The sequence below is a fragment of the Chiloscyllium plagiosum genome, unplaced genomic scaffold, assembly GCF_037043375.1.
Source record: "Chiloscyllium plagiosum isolate Xiang-an unplaced genomic scaffold, Cpla_swu_hap1 HiC_scaffold_11, whole genome shotgun sequence".
NCBI lineage: Eukaryota > Metazoa > Chordata > Chondrichthyes > Orectolobiformes > Hemiscylliidae > Chiloscyllium > Chiloscyllium plagiosum.
Window position 1 is genome coordinate 29822484 of NW_028270149.1, and position 22795 is coordinate 29845278.

General features: G+C 40.5%; 1 protein-coding gene across 3 annotated transcripts in view; it reads right to left on the minus strand.

Moving 5' to 3' along the window:
- amot (angiomotin) overlaps nt 1-22795 on the minus strand; it is a 132153-nt gene that overhangs the window by 36986 nt on the left and 72372 nt on the right. For all 3 annotated transcript variants that reach the window (XM_043704943.2, XM_043704945.2, XM_043704944.2), the window contains 3 exons: nt 16559-16720; nt 9985-10918; nt 2149-2455 (listed from right to left, as the gene is read on the minus strand). In XM_043704943.2, the coding sequence (XP_043560878.1) occupies nt 2149-2455; nt 9985-10918; nt 16559-16720 (1403 nt within the window). The remainder of the gene's footprint in view (nt 1-2148; nt 2456-9984; nt 10919-16558; nt 16721-22795) is intronic.

Consider the following 22795-nt stretch of genomic DNA (forward strand, 5'->3'; position numbering starts at 1 on the left):
CTCAAATTTGTGGAAGAAGTGGGCTGTGTTCCCATCCCACATGCATTACAGTAACATCCTCTGTTTTGAGCTATGCATGCTATGTGCCATTTGTGATCTTAGATGTCAAGCGAAAAAGCAGCAAAAGACAGAAAACAGCAGCCTTGATTAACTTGTTGATTGATTTCCCTATCTTTTCCTTGGTTTCTGCTCAGGAGCATCATCCTCTCTCTATAATCTAAGCTGAAATAAGAAATATTTAGTTTTCATGAGGCTGGAGTACATGAAACTAAGCCCTCAATTCATCTCAATTTGCTTCAGTGTTAACTGCACTCTCTCTACATCTAGTCATAGTCTGAGTGTTCACCTTGGATTACTATGCTCAAGTCAGCTCTCTCAGGGGAGCACACATGAATCCGATGGCCCTCCTGCCTAGTTTAGAAATAGCTGTCTTAATTCTAGAGTTTAAAAAAAACTCCAAAAAATGAAACATAATCCAAAAGAACAGATCCACTAAGGAAAGAACACAAACAGAAAGGCTAACTCCCTCTACACCTTGGTCTTACACTCAAAGTTTAACATGTCAATCAGTTTCAATAGCTGGCAGCTTTTCCTGAAGATCCATGTCTCCAAAGACTGGAACTTTGATAAAGGATGGTGTGTATTCATGCAGTGATCAAGAGTCTGCTAATGTTCAGTTTAACTGTTTTAATGCTCTTGTGAAGAGGATCCTGTTCTTGCCCAATTAATGAGAATCAAGTACATTTTTCAGTCACGTAGCAACCAATTTGGAGGGAAAGAAGATTGAGAGATGAGGTTTCTTTTGGGTCCTTGTGACTCCATGGTGACTGCCAATGGAACTTTAGTAGCAGTTTAATCCCTCAACTTTATAATTTAGCATCTGAAATAATAAGTCACAGCATGACAGGCTAACTGTCCAGGCTTTTAAGTGAAACTGGAAGCGCTGACTGGAATTCTTTCCATTGGCTCCAAACTAAACCTGCAAACTAACAGTCTAACATTGCTAATCCTAGCTTATCAAGCAGTCAGAAAGTCTGTAACAATAAATTATGCAGTTTTATCTGGTTAAACCAGTAACTACTCATACACTTCTAAATTGCCTAATCCTCATCACTACCAATCCGAAACAAAGCTCTCTGGATCTCAAAAGTATTATGTGACCACACACAGTCACATATCATGAGGGACATGGATAGGGTAAATAGGCAAGGTCTTTTCCTCAGGATGGTGGAGTCCAAAACAAGTGGGCGTAGGTTTAAGGTGAGAAGGGAAAAGATATAAAAGGGACCAAAAGGGCAACTTTTTCACGCAGAGGGTGGTGCATGTATGGAATGAGCTGGCAGAAGTGGTAGAGGCTGGTACAATTACAACATTTAAAAGACATCTGGAGGGGTAGGAACAGGAAGGATTTAGAGAGGGGTATAGACCAAGTGCTAGCAAATGAGACGATGTAGGTTATGTGGCATGGACGAGTTGGACCGAAGGGTCTGTTTCTCTGATTTTATGTGGAAACCGCATGCACTCCGTGCCAAGTATTGAGAAAATTCAACAGAGTCAGATGTCTCAGTAAGTTGGTTTTTGAAAGTGAACTAAATTTAGACTTCCCCAAATCTGAAGAATCTGAGGTTGGTGCAGTGAGATCAGTGAACTTACAAACTAAAGTATATCACGCAATCAAAATGAATCAGAGTACTTACAAACACCGCAGCTAAAAGTCACAAAATATTAGATTGCAAAACTATCTGACATTCCCTCAATTTATTCGAGGTTGAAGGTTTACCTCTAATTTATCTTAAAAATGTGCCTCAAGAAAAGCATGCTTGCCACATTTCCATTTCCATTTCCAGGCAAAGTACTTCAGCAGATTTCTTTAATTTACTGCCACTTTAAGAGCAGTTTCAGGATATGGATCTGCACCTGCAACGATTGCCACTGTCCCAAAGCTATTTAATTGAAGTGAATTTAAGAAACTATTACCTTATTCCCTTCTAAGGGTTGACTTTGAATTTAGCCCCAAGGATGAAGGAGCAATATCCATGACTTACCTCTTCATCAAATCCTCTTGGAAATCGCCTATGATACCATAAGAAAGTAATTATTCATTCATGCTACACGTACTGTAAAGGTTGCTAATGGAACATGTATCACCTTCTGTAATTTAGCTACTTTGTCATAGTATCCCTCCAACTCCTGCCGAAGAGCACGGTTTTCCTCGGACAAGATTTCTACCATTTGTTGAGCTCGCAAGACAATGGCCAATGGGTCACCCTGGAACTGCTGATTCAGGTGGCTTGTAAGGGGGGTCTGTTGGTGTTGAGCAGTCAGCAGATTTGGTGAGGGTGGTGGCTGCATCACTGACGTAGATCCCATTGATGTCTGAGATGACGATGGGCTGTGTTGATAGGTTCGCTGCTGTAACTGCAGCTGCTGATGTGTCGACCCTTCTTGACTTTGCCTGTTAATATGAAAAAAAAAGGACTACTACTTGCACAGAGTAATGAGAAGAACATAAAAAACAGGAGAAATGCAAATCATAAAGGCCCCTCACTGTTGCTCCATCATTTAACACGATACCGGCCAATCACTGACCTCAACTCAGTTTTCCTATCCTCAATTCTCTCAGGAAATGGACTGAGAATATTAAAGGCTAATATCAGTGACTGTGTATTCATAATCATAATACAAATACCATGTAGTGAATTCACTGCGTTACTATAAAGGAGCTGTTTTGCCACCATTTTTGGTACCATTTTTCTCACCACATGAGATTAGGTTCCTGTTAAATGAAAAATTGTAATCCTCCATCCAATATACTGCTGTAATATACTCTAACAATTGCCACTATTTGAAGAGGAGGATTGGAACAGACTCCTTGTGCAAATCTGCAGGGTGCATCCAGGAGCTTTAGTTGTTTTGCCATAAGAAATGTCAGTTTTTCTCGCTATCCTCTCCCAAATGCATGACTTGCCTTTTACGAGCAACTTAAATGAGAAACAGTGTCCAATGGAATTCTCCAAATACTTCTAGACTGGTAAAACAAGTATATTATATTTGATTACTCGTGGATTTTTAAAAAATAAACACATACCAATGAGTGCACTGCAGGCAAACAACCAAACATTATTTTATGCTTCTTTTCATTGCTTGGTTAAGCAATAACCTCAACCCTCCAGCTACTGTCAATCACAGCATTTTTTTTAACACCAATGTAATGAAAGAAACAACTTTAGGGCACATCGCAAGATGAGGCAGGGCTGGAAAAAAATTATATCTGCTGACAAGTCTGAAGCAAACAGGTATGTGAGTTTGAAAAACAAACTTGTCAGTTTTCAAGCACTCTGCCTCCACATCTGATTCTTCAGAATTTCTTTGTTGAATTATTATTGAGTATTTATACTTGCAAGGTAGACTGCACACAAAGGTTAATTGGAGGACATGAACTGGGTGAAGAATGACTGCATGGGGCAGGACCAAAGATATTGTTAAAGCATTGGAAAGAGACTTTGGACGGATGGGAGAGAAATAGGGACAGGAACACACCAATCTCTCAGTTTACAGTTAATCTTTACCACAACTCCATTTACTCATCTTTCCTTCCAGTGCCTGAATACACAAAAGAAAAATCCATTGATTTCAATCTTGATAAACTTTCATTTGAAGCAGTACACATAATGATACACAATCTCATTGTTCTGCTCAATCTCAACTAAAGCCTTAAACCCAAGACCATACAGAGCCATTCCGCATCACAATAACCTGTAAAATTCACACCTGTACTGTGATTTTATAATGATAAATGTCTAAGCAAAGGATGATATATTCAGTGTGATGATCAAAAACTCAAGTCTGAGAGTACTAAACATTAATGGAATACAGAGGTTTAGGAAGAGAATTCCATGCGCCTGGGCCAAGACATAAGATAGCACTCCCAATTTTGAGAGGAAAGGATTATACATCAGGGCAGAACTGCAGAAAAATCATTCTCAGACAGTTATGGGGTTGTGAAAGAGACAGGGAACCAAAAGGCCATGAATTGATTTAAACAAGAGGAAGGCAGTTTTAAACCAGAGAAACATAACCGTAGCTTATTTAGTTCAGGAAGCAAAAATGCAATGGATAAACACAACTTCTAGGATAGCAGAGTTTGGGACTTTGAAGTTTATGGAGAGGAAACAATATTAGATCAGTCATGAGAGCAATGGAATTGTTAGGCCTAGAGAAACAAAGGCAGAGATCAGGGTTTTAACTGCATGAAAACTGGGTGAAACATACTACATACATATTAGAAGCTGAAGCCTTTGGGATGACAACTGATATGATGTTAAACAAGTTGCTGTTTGTTTTAGAAAGCAGTCCAATACAAACAAACATAGGCCATGAAGGAGATGGAGCTAACAGTATAGAATTGGTGTCAGAAGCCTAGGTACTGTTCTCAGATTTGCCAAAGTTCAGTTTGAAGAAGTCGTAGCTCATCGAGATAAGAAGACTGACAACCAGAGACAGTTAATTAGTTGAGGCAAGGAATGGAGTTGTGGAGCTGGGCATTCTCAGCATATTACATTTGGAACCTGCCATAAAATGGTCTCACCAAGGGGCAACATGTAGAGGATGTGGAGCAAAGCTGATTGAAGGGGACTGCAGATATAATGGCACAAGATGGGAAAAGAATCCAGTACTCATTTTGTTCGAGCTATGAATGGATGGGTAAAAGTTACCAGGAAAGGTAACTTCACTGAGGTAGACAATGGAAGGGAGAGATTGGAGGAAAACAGTGCGATTGACGACAAAGGCTGCGGAGATGTGAACTGGATGAGAAAAGAAGCAGTGCACTAAGTCAGAAAGTACACAGTCTAGAGTAATTTCATTGCCCTCCATCCCTCAGATAGATTAGTTGTGTAATCTTTCCTCCAGCCCCACTCCCAGCAGAGCCATCAGGATCAACTCTTTGGAATCCTAACCCTATAACCACCTACATGGTAAGGCATGCCTCTGGCCAACTTCAAAAGCTAATCACTGGCTGTGTTCAGATATGCCATAATTTGCCTCCTTCTTCCTGATTTGGCATTTGTTATTGGTCTTCATACAAAGAAAATGATGAGACAAAGGAACAACTAACAGGACTACTAACAGGATGTAGTAGCAGTAGCACACAACAATGCATACCGAGACTATATATGGCTGGAAATTTCTCACGGTGTAACTTTGCAAATATCTCTAAAGTCTATTTGAAAGAATAGCCCATCCCTAGAACTTGTCTTTTCGAAAAACAACTGCTTGCTGGATTTTAGTTTGGCTTATCCCAATATAGAACTGAAGAGGATGTTGAAGGGTACTTTAAATACCAAGAAAAAAATAGTTATTGTGTTGGAGTTCCTGATCCCAGCTGCGTCATCAGGGAAAGGCCCAAAGTGGAGGCCAGGTGTTTCCCTACAGGAAGGAAGGAAAGGAGAAGAGACACAAAAAAATTCACATTGTGTCAGGCACACTACTGCACTTCTACATACTCGTTCAATAGCAGCACAGTAGAAAGCCTGGGATCAGCGTTGTCCAGTTGACCCTGTCAGGAATATTAGATGAAAGCAAAAAATGTTCCACATCAGTTTGCAGCACTCTCTGCAGTAAAGGGAGCATGAATAATGCATTCTCATTCTTTTCAATGTACTAAAGACGTTATGCCTTTGAGACCTGCTGCAAATCAACTGTCCACTTTCTTAAATATTTGCATTCATATTAAGATTTAAAATATCAGTTCTTGATCAAGCAACAAGCATAAGCTCCAAACTACTGGGGTCATGCAGTCCAACACCATTTGGAGTTGGTCAGGAAGATTTGAATAGGATGAATGGAACTCCCCAGATTTAGACTTCGCAGCCTTTTTTAAAAAATTGCTTCCATTTTCAAAATGTCATCAGTCAACTCCTCGATATACTGCACAAGTATGTATTACAGAAGAGCAAAACTACAACTTCTCCAATTTTCCCATTTTCTTCATGGAAAAATTATGCATGGGAACATGACATTGCCTCAAGTTCCCTCCAAGACACTCAACATCCTGACTTGAAATCAAGTTGCTGTTCCTTAAGTAACATTTAACCAAAATCATGGCAATTCCTTCCTAACAGCACCGCGGATGTACTACAGCACATGGACCACTGCAGTTGAAGAAGGTGGCTTGTCACCGCCTTCTGAAGGATAATTAGGAATTGGCAATAATGCTGGCATTCACATCCAGTGAGTGAATTTGAATGTCAACAAAGAGAACTGAGAGGAAACAGTGCGTGCCAACACCCTCAAGCCTGCAGCATGACAGAGAATTCAACTCATGAAAATTTACTTCCATTTGCAGCTAACATGTGGACATGATTAATGGATTTTATTTCTCTTGGAAATGAATACTGTAAAAACTGGATATAATTACAAGTATGGGCTCACCACAGGACAAGAAAGGCTACGATTTCATATTGTAACGTGTTATCAGATGACCAAGTCAAAGAAGACCATCAGGATCCAATGCTCTACCTTGTCCACAGATCCCATAGGAACTGCTGCTCTGCTCCCACTCAGGGTTGTACAATCATAAAAATACTCAAAAGGTAATTAACATATGGCAAATGAAAATGCTACAAATTATAGTTCTGCATTTCTGCCAAGGTTTTCATCAGTTACTCCGCCAACTGTGTTCGAATACAGCTTTACAGCTCAGTACAGGCCCTTCGGGCCTCGATGTTGCACCTACCTGAAGTCTATCTATCCTACACTATTCCATTTTCATCCATATGTTTATCCAATTACCATTTAAATGCCCTTAAAGTTGGCGAGTCCACTACTGTTGCAGGCAGTACATTCTACACCTCTACTACTCGTCGAGTAAACAAACTCCCTGACATCTGTCCTATATCTATCACCCCTCAATTTAAAATTATGTCCGCTCGTGCTACCAATCACCATCTGAGGAAAAAGGCTCTCACTGTCCCCCCCCCTATCTAATCCTCTGAACATCTTGTGTGTCTCAATTAAGTCACCTCTAAACCTCCTTCTCTCTAACGAAAACAGCCTCAAGTCCCTCAGTCTTTCCTTGTAACACCTTCCCTCCATACCAGGCAACATCCGAGTAAATCTCCTCTACACAATTTCCAAAGCTTCCACACCCTTCCTATAATGCGGTGACCAAAACTGCACACAATATTCCAAGTGCGGCCGCACTAGAATTTTGTACAGCTGCAGAATGACCTCGTGGCTCTGAAACTCAATCCCTCTACCTATAAAAGCTAACACACCATATACCTTCTTAACAACTCAACCAACCTGGGTGGCAATTTTCAAGGATTTATGTACATGGACACAGAGATCTCTCTGCTCATCCACATTACCAAGAATCCTACCTTTAGCCCAGTACTCTTTATTCCCGTTGCTCCTTCCAAAGTGAATCACCTCACACTTTTCCACATTAAACTTCATTTGCCACCTTTCAGACCAGTTCTGCAGCTTATCTATGTTCCACTGTAACCTGCAACATCCTTCAGCACTATCCACAACTCCACCTACCTTAGCGTTATAGGCAAATTTACTAACACATCCTTCTCTGACTCATTTAGGTTATTTATAAAAATGACAAACAGTAGTAGCCCCAAAACAGATCCTCATAGTACACTGCTAGTAACTGAACTCCAGGATAAACATTTCCCATAAACCACCACTTCTTTCAGTTCAAATCAGTCTTCTTTCAGCTAGCCAATTTCTGATCCAAACCGCTAAATCATCCTCAATCCCATGCCTCCATATTTTGTGCAATAGCCTACTGTGGGGCACCTTATCAAACATCTTACTGAAATCCATATACACTACATCAACCATTTTACCCTCATCCACCTGTTTAGTCACCATCTCAAAGAACTCAATAAGGTTTGTGAGGCATGACCTACCCTTCACAAAACTGTGTTCACTATCCCGTATCACCTTATTCCTCTGTAGGTGGTTATAAATCCTCTGTATTATAATCTTTTCCAACACTTTACCCACAACTGAAGTAAGACTCACTAGTCTATAATTACCAGGGTTGTCTCTACCTTCTTTCTTGAACATGGGCACAACATTTGCTATCCTCCAGTCTTCTGGCATTATTTCTGCAGGGAATATTTGGGAAAGTAAAAGATCACATAGAACTTTGGTAAATGTTTCTGCTCATTAATATGAGGAATTTCAGTTCAAAATCCTTTTGGAAGTAAACTTTCTGCTCAACGTACATGTATAATTGCAATGTCGGCATGGTCAAGTAGCCCAGACTGTGGTTGCGTAGGTTTATTCCTGAAGAACATTCAATGAGCAAAGAAACTGAAGGATTACTTGCATCTGGGAATCAGAGTCAAATCTTTCAAGGAAGATAATTAGTTTCTATTTTTTAATGAAGATAATTTTGCACTTTATGGAGTTGTCAGTTTTGGTGCCTTAGAACATGACACAAACTTGTTTCTGTAATAGTAAGTCAATCACAGAACATACCACTCCAAAAAACATAGAAAAGTCATGGGGGGGGGGGGGGGGGGGAAGTAAAAAAGCAAGGGCCAATAAGATAACTCCATGATCCCCTATCAAAGTCTACTTTCTCTATTGTTATAACTGTTGAACCAACAGAATAATGTTTTCATGACAGAACAGCATTCAATGTAACCCAAATAGATGTCCAAAAATTGAAAATATTGGGTTTCAACTGCAATTTTGTGGGATAAATATTAAAAAGCAGTTGTGTGTGCCATTTTAGCATTGCCATTCAGACAGACATGGAGTCCCTTTTGCTAGTTTTCTTCTTTCAACCTCCATAATCCTGAACTCATCCAAATCGCTATGAAACATATCAAGCTGCAATGGTTCCCAGTTCAGCAATGCCCCAAGTTTCAATTTCTTATCTTAGATATCCAATTCTTCCATGGCTTTGCCCACCCTACCACTGTAACCTCCACCAGTTCTATAAACCTTCAAAATACGTCCTTCTCCATCTCTGGCCTCTTACACATTTATTATGTTGGTATGGTATGTGGTTTGTGGTTTAATCTCTCAGCCCTTCCTGTAGACTATTATGGAACAGTTGGCCACAAGTTTGAGGCCAGAACATACATGTACTGCTCTATACAGGCCAAGATGGTTACCAGGTTTGATCTACTGTCTATACTAGTCAGTTATCCCTATCAGAGCAGCAGTCAAGCTGACTTCAACACCTTGAACTGGGAAGACAGAAGGGAAGAAAAGCAAAAATCTAAATGCTAATCAATAAACAATGGAAAGTATGCATGTGGGAGCATCAGGCAAGCACTGGATTGAGCTTGGCTCAAACGGACCTATTCAATTAAAGAATGAATGATGATCACCGAATTCTAACATGGAAAATGAATACTAGAGCGAGATCCTGTAACTTACCACAAACTACTTTCATATTCATTTTTTTTTGTTCTAACGGAATACAACTTGCACAGAGCTTTGGTTATACCTTCCTTGAAAAATCTTGAGAGTTCTAATTCCCATATTATGAGGAGGATACAAATGCACTGGTGAGAGGTTTTACAAGAATGAACTTGAACTTGTAGATTATAATCAACAGGAAAGATCAAGTACATCATCACTCATCCTCTAATAAATGACTGACAGATGACCCTATTGTGGTTTTCTAAGATTGTAAAAGATCTTTAAAATTTATAAGGAAAGTTTTACTTGATACCAAAAATAGTTGTTATGATGAATAGCACCATTTAAGGTAAGTTGGATAAGTAGATGAGGTCAACACAAAATATAAAGTTATGCTGAGGGGATTAGATTAGGGTGGAAGGAATTCTTTGTGGAACATAAACAATAACTTAGATCTGTTCCATTGGGGTTATTTCTGCACCGTGTGCTCGATGTCAAATCATAAACTGAGACTTTGCCCTTTACTTTTCCCATAAAGATAAAATTGCACTGGAGACCAGGACTTTAGAATGGTCCCTCTTTACGTACCTGACAGCTCCATACTCAGGAGGTGGTTGGTACCTCATAACAGGAGCATCTGGCTTAATGTGTTGCTGAGAGGTTGAAGGCGGCTTTAAACCTTCCGTTGTCATTCCCAGTCTAATGTCACTGTAGAAATTGCCATAGTCCTGAGCCTTGGAAGTAACAGGTAAAGTTGACATATTTTTGTAAGGATATTCAGGTGGAGGCCCCCGAGGGTCTATTCCCTTTATGGACGTCTGAGACAAAACATGCCCAGCATGTGTGTAGAATTCATTCGCCTGTTGGGACGAAATCACACTACTTGCAATTGAAGATTGTGCTTTTACACCAGTTGTAGCTAAGGAGAGCTGCATAAGCCGCTCACTGAGAGAACGAACATGACCTTGTTTCAAGTCTTTAAGCCCATCATCTTGGTGAACCTTTCCAGTACCCAGCCTCTGGACTGTGGACCGCCCTTCAGTTCTCATCTTCTGGTTATTTATTCCAGTAACAAAGAAAGCAGTTCCTGCTGCTGTATGTTGCTGTCCTCTAAAAAACTGTGATTGGACCTTCGCTTCTTCATAAGTTGGCAGTTCCTCGTTATTCTGTGCTTGTGCTGCTCTGGTCTGCAGCTGCTTCTCCATGACACTATTGTCAACTTGCAGCTCCTGGCCTTGGGGTTCCTGTCGTGCAGAATGTGTGACCACTTGACGCTCATCTTGTGTCAGACCATCGTTTGTAGGTACTACAGACCCACTACTGTTGTAGGCAATGACATTTACTGTGGCTTGCTGGTGCAAGGCAAGGAGATTTCGATTCTCAGTGGGGTTTCCATATCTGAGCTGCTCTTGCAACAAACGCTGTAGAACTGTCCCACTTGCTCCTTCTTCTGAATTTCTCATTTCAAGCCCGTGTGTTCTGTGAATGTCTTGCAGATACTGGACATCAAAATGGGTTTTTCCTTTAAGAAGAAAAAGTATTAGGACAATGAGTAAAGATAATATACAATGAGATTCATAAAACTTTAATTGTGCTTAACATTCTTTATTACTTATGCACAAATAAAAGACTTTAAAAATTGTAGAAGATTCAGAGGAGAATCACAGAAGAATGCTTTCAGAACCGAATACTTGCCTTATTCATTTTTCCATAGACAAATGCATAATGAAGATCTAAAAGAACCATCTGATCTTGAAAAACAATAAATCTTCTATTTTCTCATTTCCTCACTGACTCAGTGCATAATTGGTACATTTGGTTTTGTAATGAACTAGACAAACCAGGTAGCTCTCAATTATAATTATTAATATACGAGTTAGCCAATATTTCTCAACTCTACTTCACTAGAACCTCTCTGAATTCTTCCACTGTTGCCAAATCATCAGACCTGTTTATCCAACATCCAATACTAGATGAGCTGAAATTTCTACCAATTAACTTTTGGGAAGACTGAAGCCATCACAATTTGTTTCTTTCTCTGGCAACAGTCTGGGATTAAGTGGGTCTATTTGCCACCTTGACGCTACATTTAATCCTGAGGTGAGCTTTCAAACTTAGGCTTATGTCATCTCTAAATCTACATAATTTCTCTCAAAAATCATCTTAGCTCATCAGCTGCTGAATCTCTCATTCATGGTTTTCTTAGATGCAAACTCAACAATTCCAACAATTTTCCTCACTATTTCCCACATTCCACTCTCTGTAAATTTTGGGGCATCAAAACTTCTTCTATTAACTTCTCAATTTGCAGCAAGCCCTAGTCCCCTAACATCCTGTGCTCGATGAACCTACACTGATTCCAGGGAGCTGTGGAAGCTCAGTCTTTACATGTGTTTAAAAGTAGAGATTGTTCGACTTCTGATTATCAGTGGAGGACAGGGTTATGGGAAAGGGTGAGTTAATAAGATTGAAGTGTTCAATAAACCATGAATGCATTGAATGGTGGGGCAGTCTCAACAGACTAAATGGGGACTCTTGCCCCTATGCTCCTATGTATCTGAGTTATGACTGTAATGTGAAAGGCATAGGTTGAGGGAGAAATTTTCTTTGGTTGGCCTGAGTATCTGTAGACAATTGGGGAAAAAAAGAAACAGATTCTAACCAGGATTATGACTATTTATTACTGTCTTATGAGAAGCCAATGCAAGAACATCTCTCAAGAACAAAATTGGACTAATAATAAAAGGTAGGTCCTCCGCTCTTCATTGATTGTCAAGTGCTAGGAGATGTCCTAAATGTCAAGAAATGAACAACCATACAAATGCAGACTTTTTCCTTCTATGGTCAATTGCTGACTCTGAAGAAATGATGACCTGACAACGTGACAACTTGATAGCATTCACAAAAACTGTAGCTCAGCATTAATTTCAACCTTCAGCCAAAAAAAAAAAGGGCCTAGGAAGAAAAATCAGTGTTGGAAGTGAATGAGGTAAGATCCTCCTCATACACACAACTCTGTTCTTTCAAATGTATCATTCTTTTTCACTCTGGCAACGATACAACTACTTTGATTGCCAAGGCTAGAATAAACAGCCTGTCACATGACAGGTTATTCTGTCATTTCACCATTCAGACAGAGAGGCATGTAAAAGTAAATAGTGCTATTGTCCAGCTGCTGTTTAAAAGAAATGAATCAATAATACAATTCAGCTCAACTGTGAATGTGCAATGATTAAGCTGTTTGGAATGTGGTTCTACCCCTTATGGATTTCTTATAAACTAATTCTGTAATATATACCAACATATAATTTTATCAAGGAGGGCTACACCTTCTACAAAATCAATTGCTGTATACCACAGCTATATCTTTTCAAAAATGGAAACTACTGATCTCATTTCTAACGAAGTTGAAGCAAGAGCAAAAGCCCTTAAAACCAATTAAAGCATAAGACACAGGAGCATAGTAGGCTAATCATCCCATCGAGTCTGCTCTTATGCTCAAAGAGATCATGGCGAAACTGATAAGCCTCAACTCCACTTTCCTGTCTTTTCCCCATAATCCTCGATTTCTTTACAGATTAAAAACCTATCTCAGCCTTCAACATACTTAACGACCTAACCTTAACAACCCTTTGTGGTGAAAAATTCCACAGATTCACAACACAGATGAAATTTCTTCACATCTATTTTGAATGTGCAACCCGTTAACTCTGAAATTTTCACCCTCTGGTTCTGAACTCTCCCAAAATTCAGCATTTTTAGTGGTTTCCTTCTAAATTAAAAAATTAAACGTTCTGATGAATGACCACATACAACATATTATCTGATCTTTGTGTTTCACAGCTTCTGTATGACCTGCTGTACATTTCCTGCACGCTGTTTATTGTTCAGATTTCCATATTTTATAGTTTTTTCCCCCTTTAATTAATCAAATCCAATGGTTTTGAACACTGAAGATCGTAAGTTTTTTCTGCACAAGAACATCTTCATTCAAATTATAAAATTAGTTTAATGTGCTTTAAACATCACGAGAATCAGAGTTCAGACTCCAAACTCTGATAAAAACCCAATATAGCTGATCAGAAATGATCCATTTTCATCTAAAATATCACGAATTGCCACTTTTAAAGACAAAAATAGTTCTACTCTGTTACATGAATCAAGTATAACTTATGCAATAAAGGGAATAATTCTCTCAAAGTGTCTAGGATAACTTAGTTTTATCACATACTACTATGACAAGATGGGTGAAAATAAAGTTACGTTCGCATTGAGCCATAATGTTACACCAAATGTTTCTTGCACAACAGCCTTCATTTATCATTTCAAATTCATAGAATCAGAGAATCCCTACAGTGTGGAAGCAGGTCATTTGGTCCATCAAGTCCATACCAACCCTCCAAAGAGCATACCACCAAGATCCACCCCTTTACCCTATCCCTGTAACCCTGCATTTCCCAGGGCTAATCCACCTAGCCTGCACATCCTTGGACACTATGGACAATTTACCTATCTTGCACATCTTTCAACTATGGGAGGACACTGGAGCACCTGGAAGAAATCCACGCAGACACAGGGAGAATGTGCAAACTCCACACAGTCACCAGAGGGTGGAATCGAACCCAGTTCCCTATCACTGAGGCAGCAGTGTTAAGCATTGAACCACCTTGCTGCAAGAACAAATACTTTTGATGAATTTTTGTGAAATTGTTCCCTATGTTGCCAGTATTTTGCCATCTCTGCAAAACAAAGCAGCATTGAGAGCAATGTATAAAATTGCAGTATTTTTGTAATTCAGGTAAACACAGTATGAATATTGTACATACCTACTGTTATCCTTTATTCAAATTCAACAAAATTGAAAGGCTACCACAATATTCCAACAATGTAAAGGTTATATGGACTTGCCCCATCGTGTTCAGGGGTGTGTAGATTAAGTGGATTAGTCATGAGGTTACAGGGATAGTGTAGGGGCGTAGGTCTGGGTAGGATGCTCTTCGGAGGGTTTGTGTAGACTTGATGGGTTGAATGGCCTGCTTGCACACTCTAGGGACTCTGATTGACACGTGCATTAAAACATCATGCAGATTCATTAGTTAGTATCTGCAGATGTATCAGATTCTCAGCTACGTACGAGACATTGAAGAATTACATAATATGTTTTAGTTATTGATTATTTATTTCTTGCAGTAGGACACAGAGAGAAAAATGAACAAAGCTGACTCAAAATAAGGAAGCACCAAGTGAAATTCAAGCAATTTTCAGGGCTTCAGTGGTGAATGAGGAGATAACAGTAGAAGGACAAGACATGGAACAAGGTAATATGCAAGAAAATTTACATCATTTGGTGAATCTTTCAATATTTTCTCCTAATTGTTCAAGTGAATCCCTTTGGTCATACCTTAGACAAAAGATGTCTGCTCTTAGGTATCTGCAATAAAATGTACTTTTTATTTACTTTAATTCGAGTGATAGAGAGGTACAGCCTGAAAACAGACCCTTCGGTCCAACTCATCCATACTGACGAGATATCCTAAACTAATCTAGTTCCATTTGTCCCATATTCCTCTAAACACTTCCTATTCATGTACCCATCCAGGTGCATTTTAAATGTTGTAACTGTACTAGCCTCAATTATTTCCTCTGGCAAATATTTCCATGCATGCACCATCCCCTGCATGAAAAAGTTGCCTTTGGGTCCCTTTTAAATTTTTCCCATCTAACTTTAAACCTATGCCCTCTAGTTTTGGACTCCTACACCAGAGAAAAGGCCTTGGCTATTTACCTTATCCATGTCGGTTATGATTTTATAAACTTCGATAAGGTCACTCCTCAGCCTCCAACACTCCAGGGACAAGAGCCACAGCCTATTCAGCCTCTCCCCATAGCTCAAAACCTCCAACCCTGGCAACATGCTTGTTAAAAAAAAAAGAGAAAACTACAGATGCTGTAAATCAGAGACAAAAACAGTAATTGCTGGAAAAGCTCAACAGGTCTGGCAGCATCTGTGGAGAGAAATCAAAGTTGATGTTTCAAGTCAAATTACCTTTCCTCAGAAACTCAATCCTGAGAAAGGGTGACTCGATGTGAAACACTAATGCTGATTTTTCTCCTTTGCTCATCTGTTTTGACCTTAACAGGCTTTTCATGTAAATTAATTAACTGGAAAATACGGGTGATTTATAGTGGTGGTTGATAGATAAAAATTGCCTCAGGTGATTTGGTAATGGGAAAAGCAATTCTGTTTTGCAATACAACTGTGGTAGTGGACAATATCACTTCCAGATATAAGAAGGGTCCTAGTGAAGCCCAGGTTCAAGTCTCATCTGCTCTCGAGGTGATGTGTAAAAGTGTCTCTGTAGCAAAAATATCAAAATTCCTTTTGGCACAGTGGTCAGGAGGCCTGGTTTCAGGTCCCATCGATGTCAAACGCATGTCATAACATAGCTGAACAGGGTTCTTAAGGCCCAGGTTCGAGTCTATCGGCTCCAGAGTTGCAGGTTGATTAAAAATGTCGATTAAAATGTGTAAGGAGATTGTGTTTCTATCTCCCGCCCACTTAGATTATCATATTGTTGTTTGGGGACCAAGCTGTATGCCAATTCCCGACACCATTCATCCCTACATTACAAAGTAATCTATACTTGAAAAAGTACATAATTGACTGTAAAGTTTTTTTTGGGACATCCTAAGATTGTGAAAGATGCATGATTAATGCAAGTGTTTTTCTTCGTTTAAGAAATCTAAAGTCACTCGTGATATATTATTGGATATGTTTTGCACATAAAATGTAAAATGATACCATGAGATTCATAACAAGTTTTACTTATAGTATGGTCTTGCATAAAACACTAGCAAAGATGACATAAAAAAGTCACCTTACCCCAAGGATAAACTGGCTTCATGTGCACATTTACATTGCCCATTGTTTTCATGTAATAAAAAATAGCAAGCAGTACAACAAATTTACAACTCACTCTTCCATCATGGTACATGGAGGAAAGTCTGCCTCACAACATATCAAACATAGTTTGTGCTTTTGAAAACCAAGTCTTAATTTGTGGAAAGTTGTTTTTAAATTTTGGCAATTGCTCCTTGGTCCTGAATTGCTGTACAGTGCAGTAACTTAGGTGTGCCTTTTATAGTAATAGCTACAAAGTACCTGTTTCACTCTTTTCAATATCCTCCTCAGCTATTGTGGAGAGCTCATGCCGGTGCAGTAACTGGCTGTGTTCCTCCAAGTAAACAGCATCTTGTTCAAACAAACACTTCACTCCTTGCAGGATAGACCACCGATCACAGAGATTGCTCACCCCCAGAGACTCTACCAGAAGGAAAATAAAACATCAGCAAATCGACAGGCTTAATTTATTTCACTAGCCTATTGTAAACTGCAGTTCTTATGTAAATTATATCATCAAAAGCATGCCAGAGAAATGAGATCACCTGAATTGCTCTGATAATCTTTAAACAATAGCACCTGAGTAATTCCCTTAAAGGCAAATGTGTCTGCAAAGTTTTCAACACATGAACATAATGTGCACACATGATCACGAAAAGAGATTTCAGCCCTGCAAGTTTAGATTTCCTTCCCTAACTTGGAATGACCATATGATTTCAGTGGTAAAGTTTTATGGTCTCCTTTTCTCTTGGAGGAAAGTATCAAAAGGTTCATTTTCTTTAATTTCATTAACTATGCTGGAGAGTCTTTTACGCTGAAAAATGTGTTGCTGGAAATGCACAGCAGGACAGGGAGCATCCAAGGAGCAGGAGAATCGACATTTCGGGCATAAACCCTTCTTCAGGAATGAGGAGGGTGTGCCAAGCAGGCTAAGATAAAAGGTAGGGAGGAGGGACTTGGGGGAGGGGCGTTGGGAATGCGATAGGTGGAAGGAGGTTAAGGGGAGGGTGATAGGCGCGGAGAGGTCGGGAAGAAGATTGCAGATCAAGAAGGCGGTGCTGAGTCTGAGGTTTGGGACTGAGATAAGGTGGGGGGAGGGGAAATGAGAAAGCTGGAGAAATCTGCATTCATCCCTTATGGTTGGAGGGTTTCTAGGCGGAAGATGAGGCGCTTTTCCTCCAGGCGTCGTGTTGCCATGGTCTGGCGATGGAGGTGGCCAAGGACCTGCATGTCCTTGGCGGAGTGGGAGGGGGAGTTAAAGTGTTCAGCCACGGGGCGGTTGGGTTGGTTGGTGCAGGTGTCCCAGAGGTGTTCTCTGAAACGTTCCGCAAGTAGGCGGCCTGTCTCCCCAATGTAGAGGAGGCCACATCGGGTGCAGCGGATGTAGTAAATGATGTGTGGAGGTGCAGGTGAATTTGTGACAGATATGGAAGGATCCCTTGGGGCCTTGGAGGGAAGTGTGGGAGGAGAGTGGGCGCAAGTTTTGCATTTCTTGTGGTTGCAGAAGGTGCCGGGAGTGGGGGTTGGGTTGGTGGGGGTGTGGACCTGACGAGGGAGTCGCGGAGGGAGTGGTCTTTCTAGAACGCTGATAGGGAGGTGAGGGGAGGAAAATATATCCTTGGTGGTGGGGTCTGTTTGGAGGTGGCAGAAATGACGAAGGATTATCTGTTTATCCTTCGTCATTTCCGCCACCTCCAAACAGACTCCACCACCAAGGATATATTTCCCTCTCCTCCCCTATCAGCATTCCGGAAAGACCACTCCCTCCGCGACTCCCTCGTCAGGTCCACACCCCCCACCATCCCAACCTCCACTCCCAGCACCTTCCCCTGTAACCACAAGAATTGCAAAACTTGCACCCACACTTCCCCCCTCACTTCCCTCCAAGGTCCCAAGGGATCCTTCCATATCCGTCACAAATTCACCTGCACCTCCACACACATCACTTACTGCATCCGCTGCACCCGATGTGGCCTCCTCTACATTGGGGAGACAGGCCGCCTACTTGCGGAACGTTTCAGAGAACACCTCTGGGACACCCGCACCAACCAACCCAACCGCCCCGTGGCTGAACACTTTAACTCCCCCTCCCACTCCGCCAAGGACATGCAGGTCCTTGGCCTCCTCCATCGCCAGACCATGGCAACACGACGCCTGGAGGAAGAGCGCCTCATCTTCCACCTAGGAACCCTCCAACCATAAGGGATGAATGCAGATTTCTCCAGCTTTCTCATTTCCCCTCCCCCCCCCCACCTTATCTCAGTCCCAACCCTCGGACTCAGCACCGCCTTCTTGACCTGCAATAATCTTCCCGACTTCTCCACCCCCACCCCCTCTCCGGCCTATCACCCTCACCTTAACCTCCTTCCACCTATCGCATTCCCAACGCCCTTCCCCCAAGTCCCTCCTCCTTTTATCTTAGCCTGCTTGGCACACCCTCCTCATTCCTGAAGAAGGGCTTATGCCCGAAATGGCAATTCTCCTGGTCCTTGGATGCTGCCTGACCTGCTGCGCTTTTCCAGCAACACAATTTTCAGCTCTGATCTCCAGCATCTGCAGTCCTCACTTCCTCCCTGGAGAGTCTTTTAGCAGAGTCCAGTTAGATCCAGCACATAGAGCATTAGGACATGCGGTGACATTGGCAACCAATGTGGTAGAACATTCTGATTCCCATCTGTTGAAAGTTTAGCTACATTTAATGTTCACAATTCAAAAAGATTTGGATAAACTTCTAAATGTCTTAGCCCCACACATGTATGCACAAATATTTTCCTATTGAGTACAGTACCCTACCTATAAAAGGGTTAAACAAAGAATTTTTATTAAGTTACATCAAAATCAGAAAGCAATTTAATATTATCCACTGTAACATTATCCTTTAACACGCCTCTTCCCAAATGTAGTCAATACATTGTGAGCCATTTCCAGATTGGCAAGTAAAGTTTTAAATGCAGTAAGTACTTCAATCTACATCCGAAGGCCTCTGAAGATTTAGGTTCCCCCAAATATCCGCAGTGACAATAATATGAAAATAAAGCAGTCTCGTACTTGCATGTTTTCAAAGAATGCCACTGATCATACCATCAATGCATAGAACAAAAAGTGGCTCTCAACAGAACACAGATTGAAAATTAACTGATCAGCATTAAATTGGAAAAGGCTTTTTTTTACACCAAGCACAGTAATTGTGCAGAGTCAATTAATAGAAGAGGTCAACAAAGTTCAAAAATAAATTGGTTAAAAGAAAAATCAACCAGATGGATAAGAGAAAGAGATCAAGAGAAGCTGACTCTTCGGTACTTTGGATAATAATATGTGAAATTCACATTTTTGTATAGAGAGCTGTGAATACTTAGTTCATAATTCTTATATCTCAGAATGTAATTATTCATTTTAAGGATGTATCAAAGCTTCCATTTCTTGAACTTCATGCAGAAATTGGAAGCATCTGATTAAGAAATTGAAGAACTGAAGAAGTAACCCCAAATAACTTCAATTGAAATAACCTTAAAGGTTAATACACTTAAAAGATTGTGGCTACATTAACTGAAGAGCTTAACAGCTAGAAAAGCAAGATCATAAACATCATGCATGCTTACTTAGCTAAAGCACCAGAGATGCGACATTTGCAGGTACTTCCACTGAAGAATAAGTTATCCATGTGGCTGCCAAAATTAAGGAAAACTTTGAAATTAAAGTGCAGTTCATTTGCATCTTTACCTAGGCACACGTCAAGATGTCACACTGTCAATGGAAGTAGATCAGACTTAGTAAACGTCTCTGTTGGAATTTATATCTGTGAATTCAGTTAGAGCATAGCCATCAGGAAAGACTGGATGATATTTGGAAAAGCGACTAAGAGTCTTTGTCACATTTGGGTTAACTGTAGATTGTGGTTTCATAGACGTCAAGAGATAAAGACAAACCTGAAGTACAGGAAGTGCTAGATTTATCACTAGGACGTAGCCTGAAATTCGGGGGCTAATATTCGGTATTAATCATAATTGGTAAGGGAACTAAGATTTATTTAACTGTAAGCCAAGGGAAAAGAAATCTACCGTAATCCTCAATAAAAGGTAGCAGGGCTTCTTGAAGTAATCAGCTTGATTGCAAATGGAAACTACAAAGTGGGCTATTGGAAATCAAAGATATTTTCTGATGTTTTAAACCACTACATGAGCTGCGGGCAATCATATGCTTGAACTGTGGAATTTGGAATTTAGGTTGGTGAAGAAATTAGAGGGTCAACTAACTGAAAGATAAGAGAAGGATCCCAATGGACCCCCAACATACCTTGGAGAATAACTGAAATACTGAAGAGAAATCAATGACTCTGATGGAATGTGAATCAACTGAGTTGGTTCCAAGCAAAGTGAAAAATGTGGTGCTGGAAAAACACAGCAGGCCAGGCAGCATCCGAGGAGCAGGAGAATCGACATTTCGGGCATAAGCCCTTCTTCAGGAATGAGGAATGCTCATATATCAGTTTAAATCAGAAATCTTTACAAATTATATTAAGTTAGTCATGCATGTACCATATGTTTAATACCCCTTTATATATAAATTAAAGTTTGTTTCTAGTTAAAAAGTGAAAGATCTTATGGCTTAGTTCATTTGGCTAATTATTGGGTGTTTGAATTCCTTCTTCAAGTGTCAACAATCCCTAACAAGATCTTAACAGGTGAACTGAAGCTGTTATTTTCATACTTAAACTGACTCATCACATTGTAGGTGCAGCTTCCAAAGAAATCGGTCAAATTGCCTCAAAGGCAAATTGTTGATGACTGAACCACACAAGGAACTGCATGTGCAAGTCTTCTAAAATCTAACTCTGTCTTTAATAGTGTTTCAACCTGTAACAAGGATTAACCTCCCTTGTGACAAGGAAAGCTGCTGTGATATAGTAGCTTTATACAAAAGCGAAGTCCTACAGGTGCTGCAAGAAATATTCAGCTGGTCAGCAACATCTTTGTACTGAGAAATGACGTTAAAGTTTCAGGTCAATGACCACATATCAAAATAGAAACAAAAAAAAAAGGGTTTTATACAATTTCAAAAAGCAGGCAAAGGCAAGTCAAAAAGAGTGGTTTGTGTGAATAACAGGAGCACCTTATTATCACAGCAATTCGTTCTTTTTTTGCAATTATAACAGTGCCACAGTAAGAGAGACACAGAAAAAAGAAACATATAGCAGCAGTAGGCCATTCAGCCATTTGAGTCTGCTCTGCCATGCAACATGGCTGGTCATCCAACTTTGTATCCTGCTCCCATTCTCTCCACATTCTTTGATCCCTTTAGTCCTAGGAACCATACCTAACTCATTGAAAACATTCAATATTTTTGTCTCAAAAGTGTCAGAGTGTTCCACAAGTTTACCACTTTCAAGGTGAAGAAATTCTTCCTCGTCTCTGTCCTCAAAGGCCCATCATTATCCTTAGATGAGACCCCTGGTTCTGGATTCCATGTTCATTGAGAACATCCTTCCTCCATCAATCCTGTCTAATCCTGTTAGGATATTATAGGTCTTGATAAGATTCCTCCCTCAGTTCTGGCATTCCAGGAATCAGGAGAAAGTGTGGGCCGCAGAAAAGCACAGCAGGTCAGGCAGCATCCAAGGAGCAGGCATAAGCCCTTCATCAGGACATCAATTCTCCTGCTCCTCGGATGCTGCCTGACCTGCTTTGCTTGCCCATCATCACACTCTCATCCAATGAATTAGATTAGTAAACCTTTTTTACACTCCCTTAGTCCAGAATATCATTCCCCAGATAAGGAGAACAAAACTGCATACAATACTCCAGGCGTGGTCTTACCAATACCTTGTACAGTTGCAGAGAGACATACCTGTGCCTGTACTTGAATCCTCTCACTGTGAAGGCCGACATACCATTTGTCTTCTTCAATGCCTGCTGCACCTACACGTTTACTTTCAGCGACTGGTGCACGAGAACTCCCAGGTCTCACTGCACCAATCCCTTCCCAAATTTCACAATTTAGATAATAATTTGCCTATCTTTGCTACCAAAGTGGAAACCCTCACAATAATCCACATTACACTGCATCTGCTACGTATTTGCTTACTTAACTTGTCCAAATCACACTGAAGCTTCTTTGCATCCTCCTCACAGCAGTCCCTCCCACCCAGCTTTGAATCTTCTGCAAACATAGAGATATGACCTGTGGCTGCCTCATCCAAATCATTAACTATTACATGAATAGCTGGCGTCCAAGCGCTGATGGCTGTATTACTCTATGTCACTGCCTGAAACTCTGGTGGGGTGGTGGGGTTGGGGGAGAGGGGATGGATTGAACTTGTTCAATCCTACTGTTTTCTGTCTGCCAACCAGTTCTCAGTTCATTTCAGTGCATGACTTCCAACCCCATGCACGTTCATTTTGAATGCTAATCTCTACTGAAGGACCCAATTGAAAGCCTCCCAAAAATCCAAGTAAACATCATCCATCGCCTTCCCTTTTCTTTGTTCGGTTGGGAGATGTG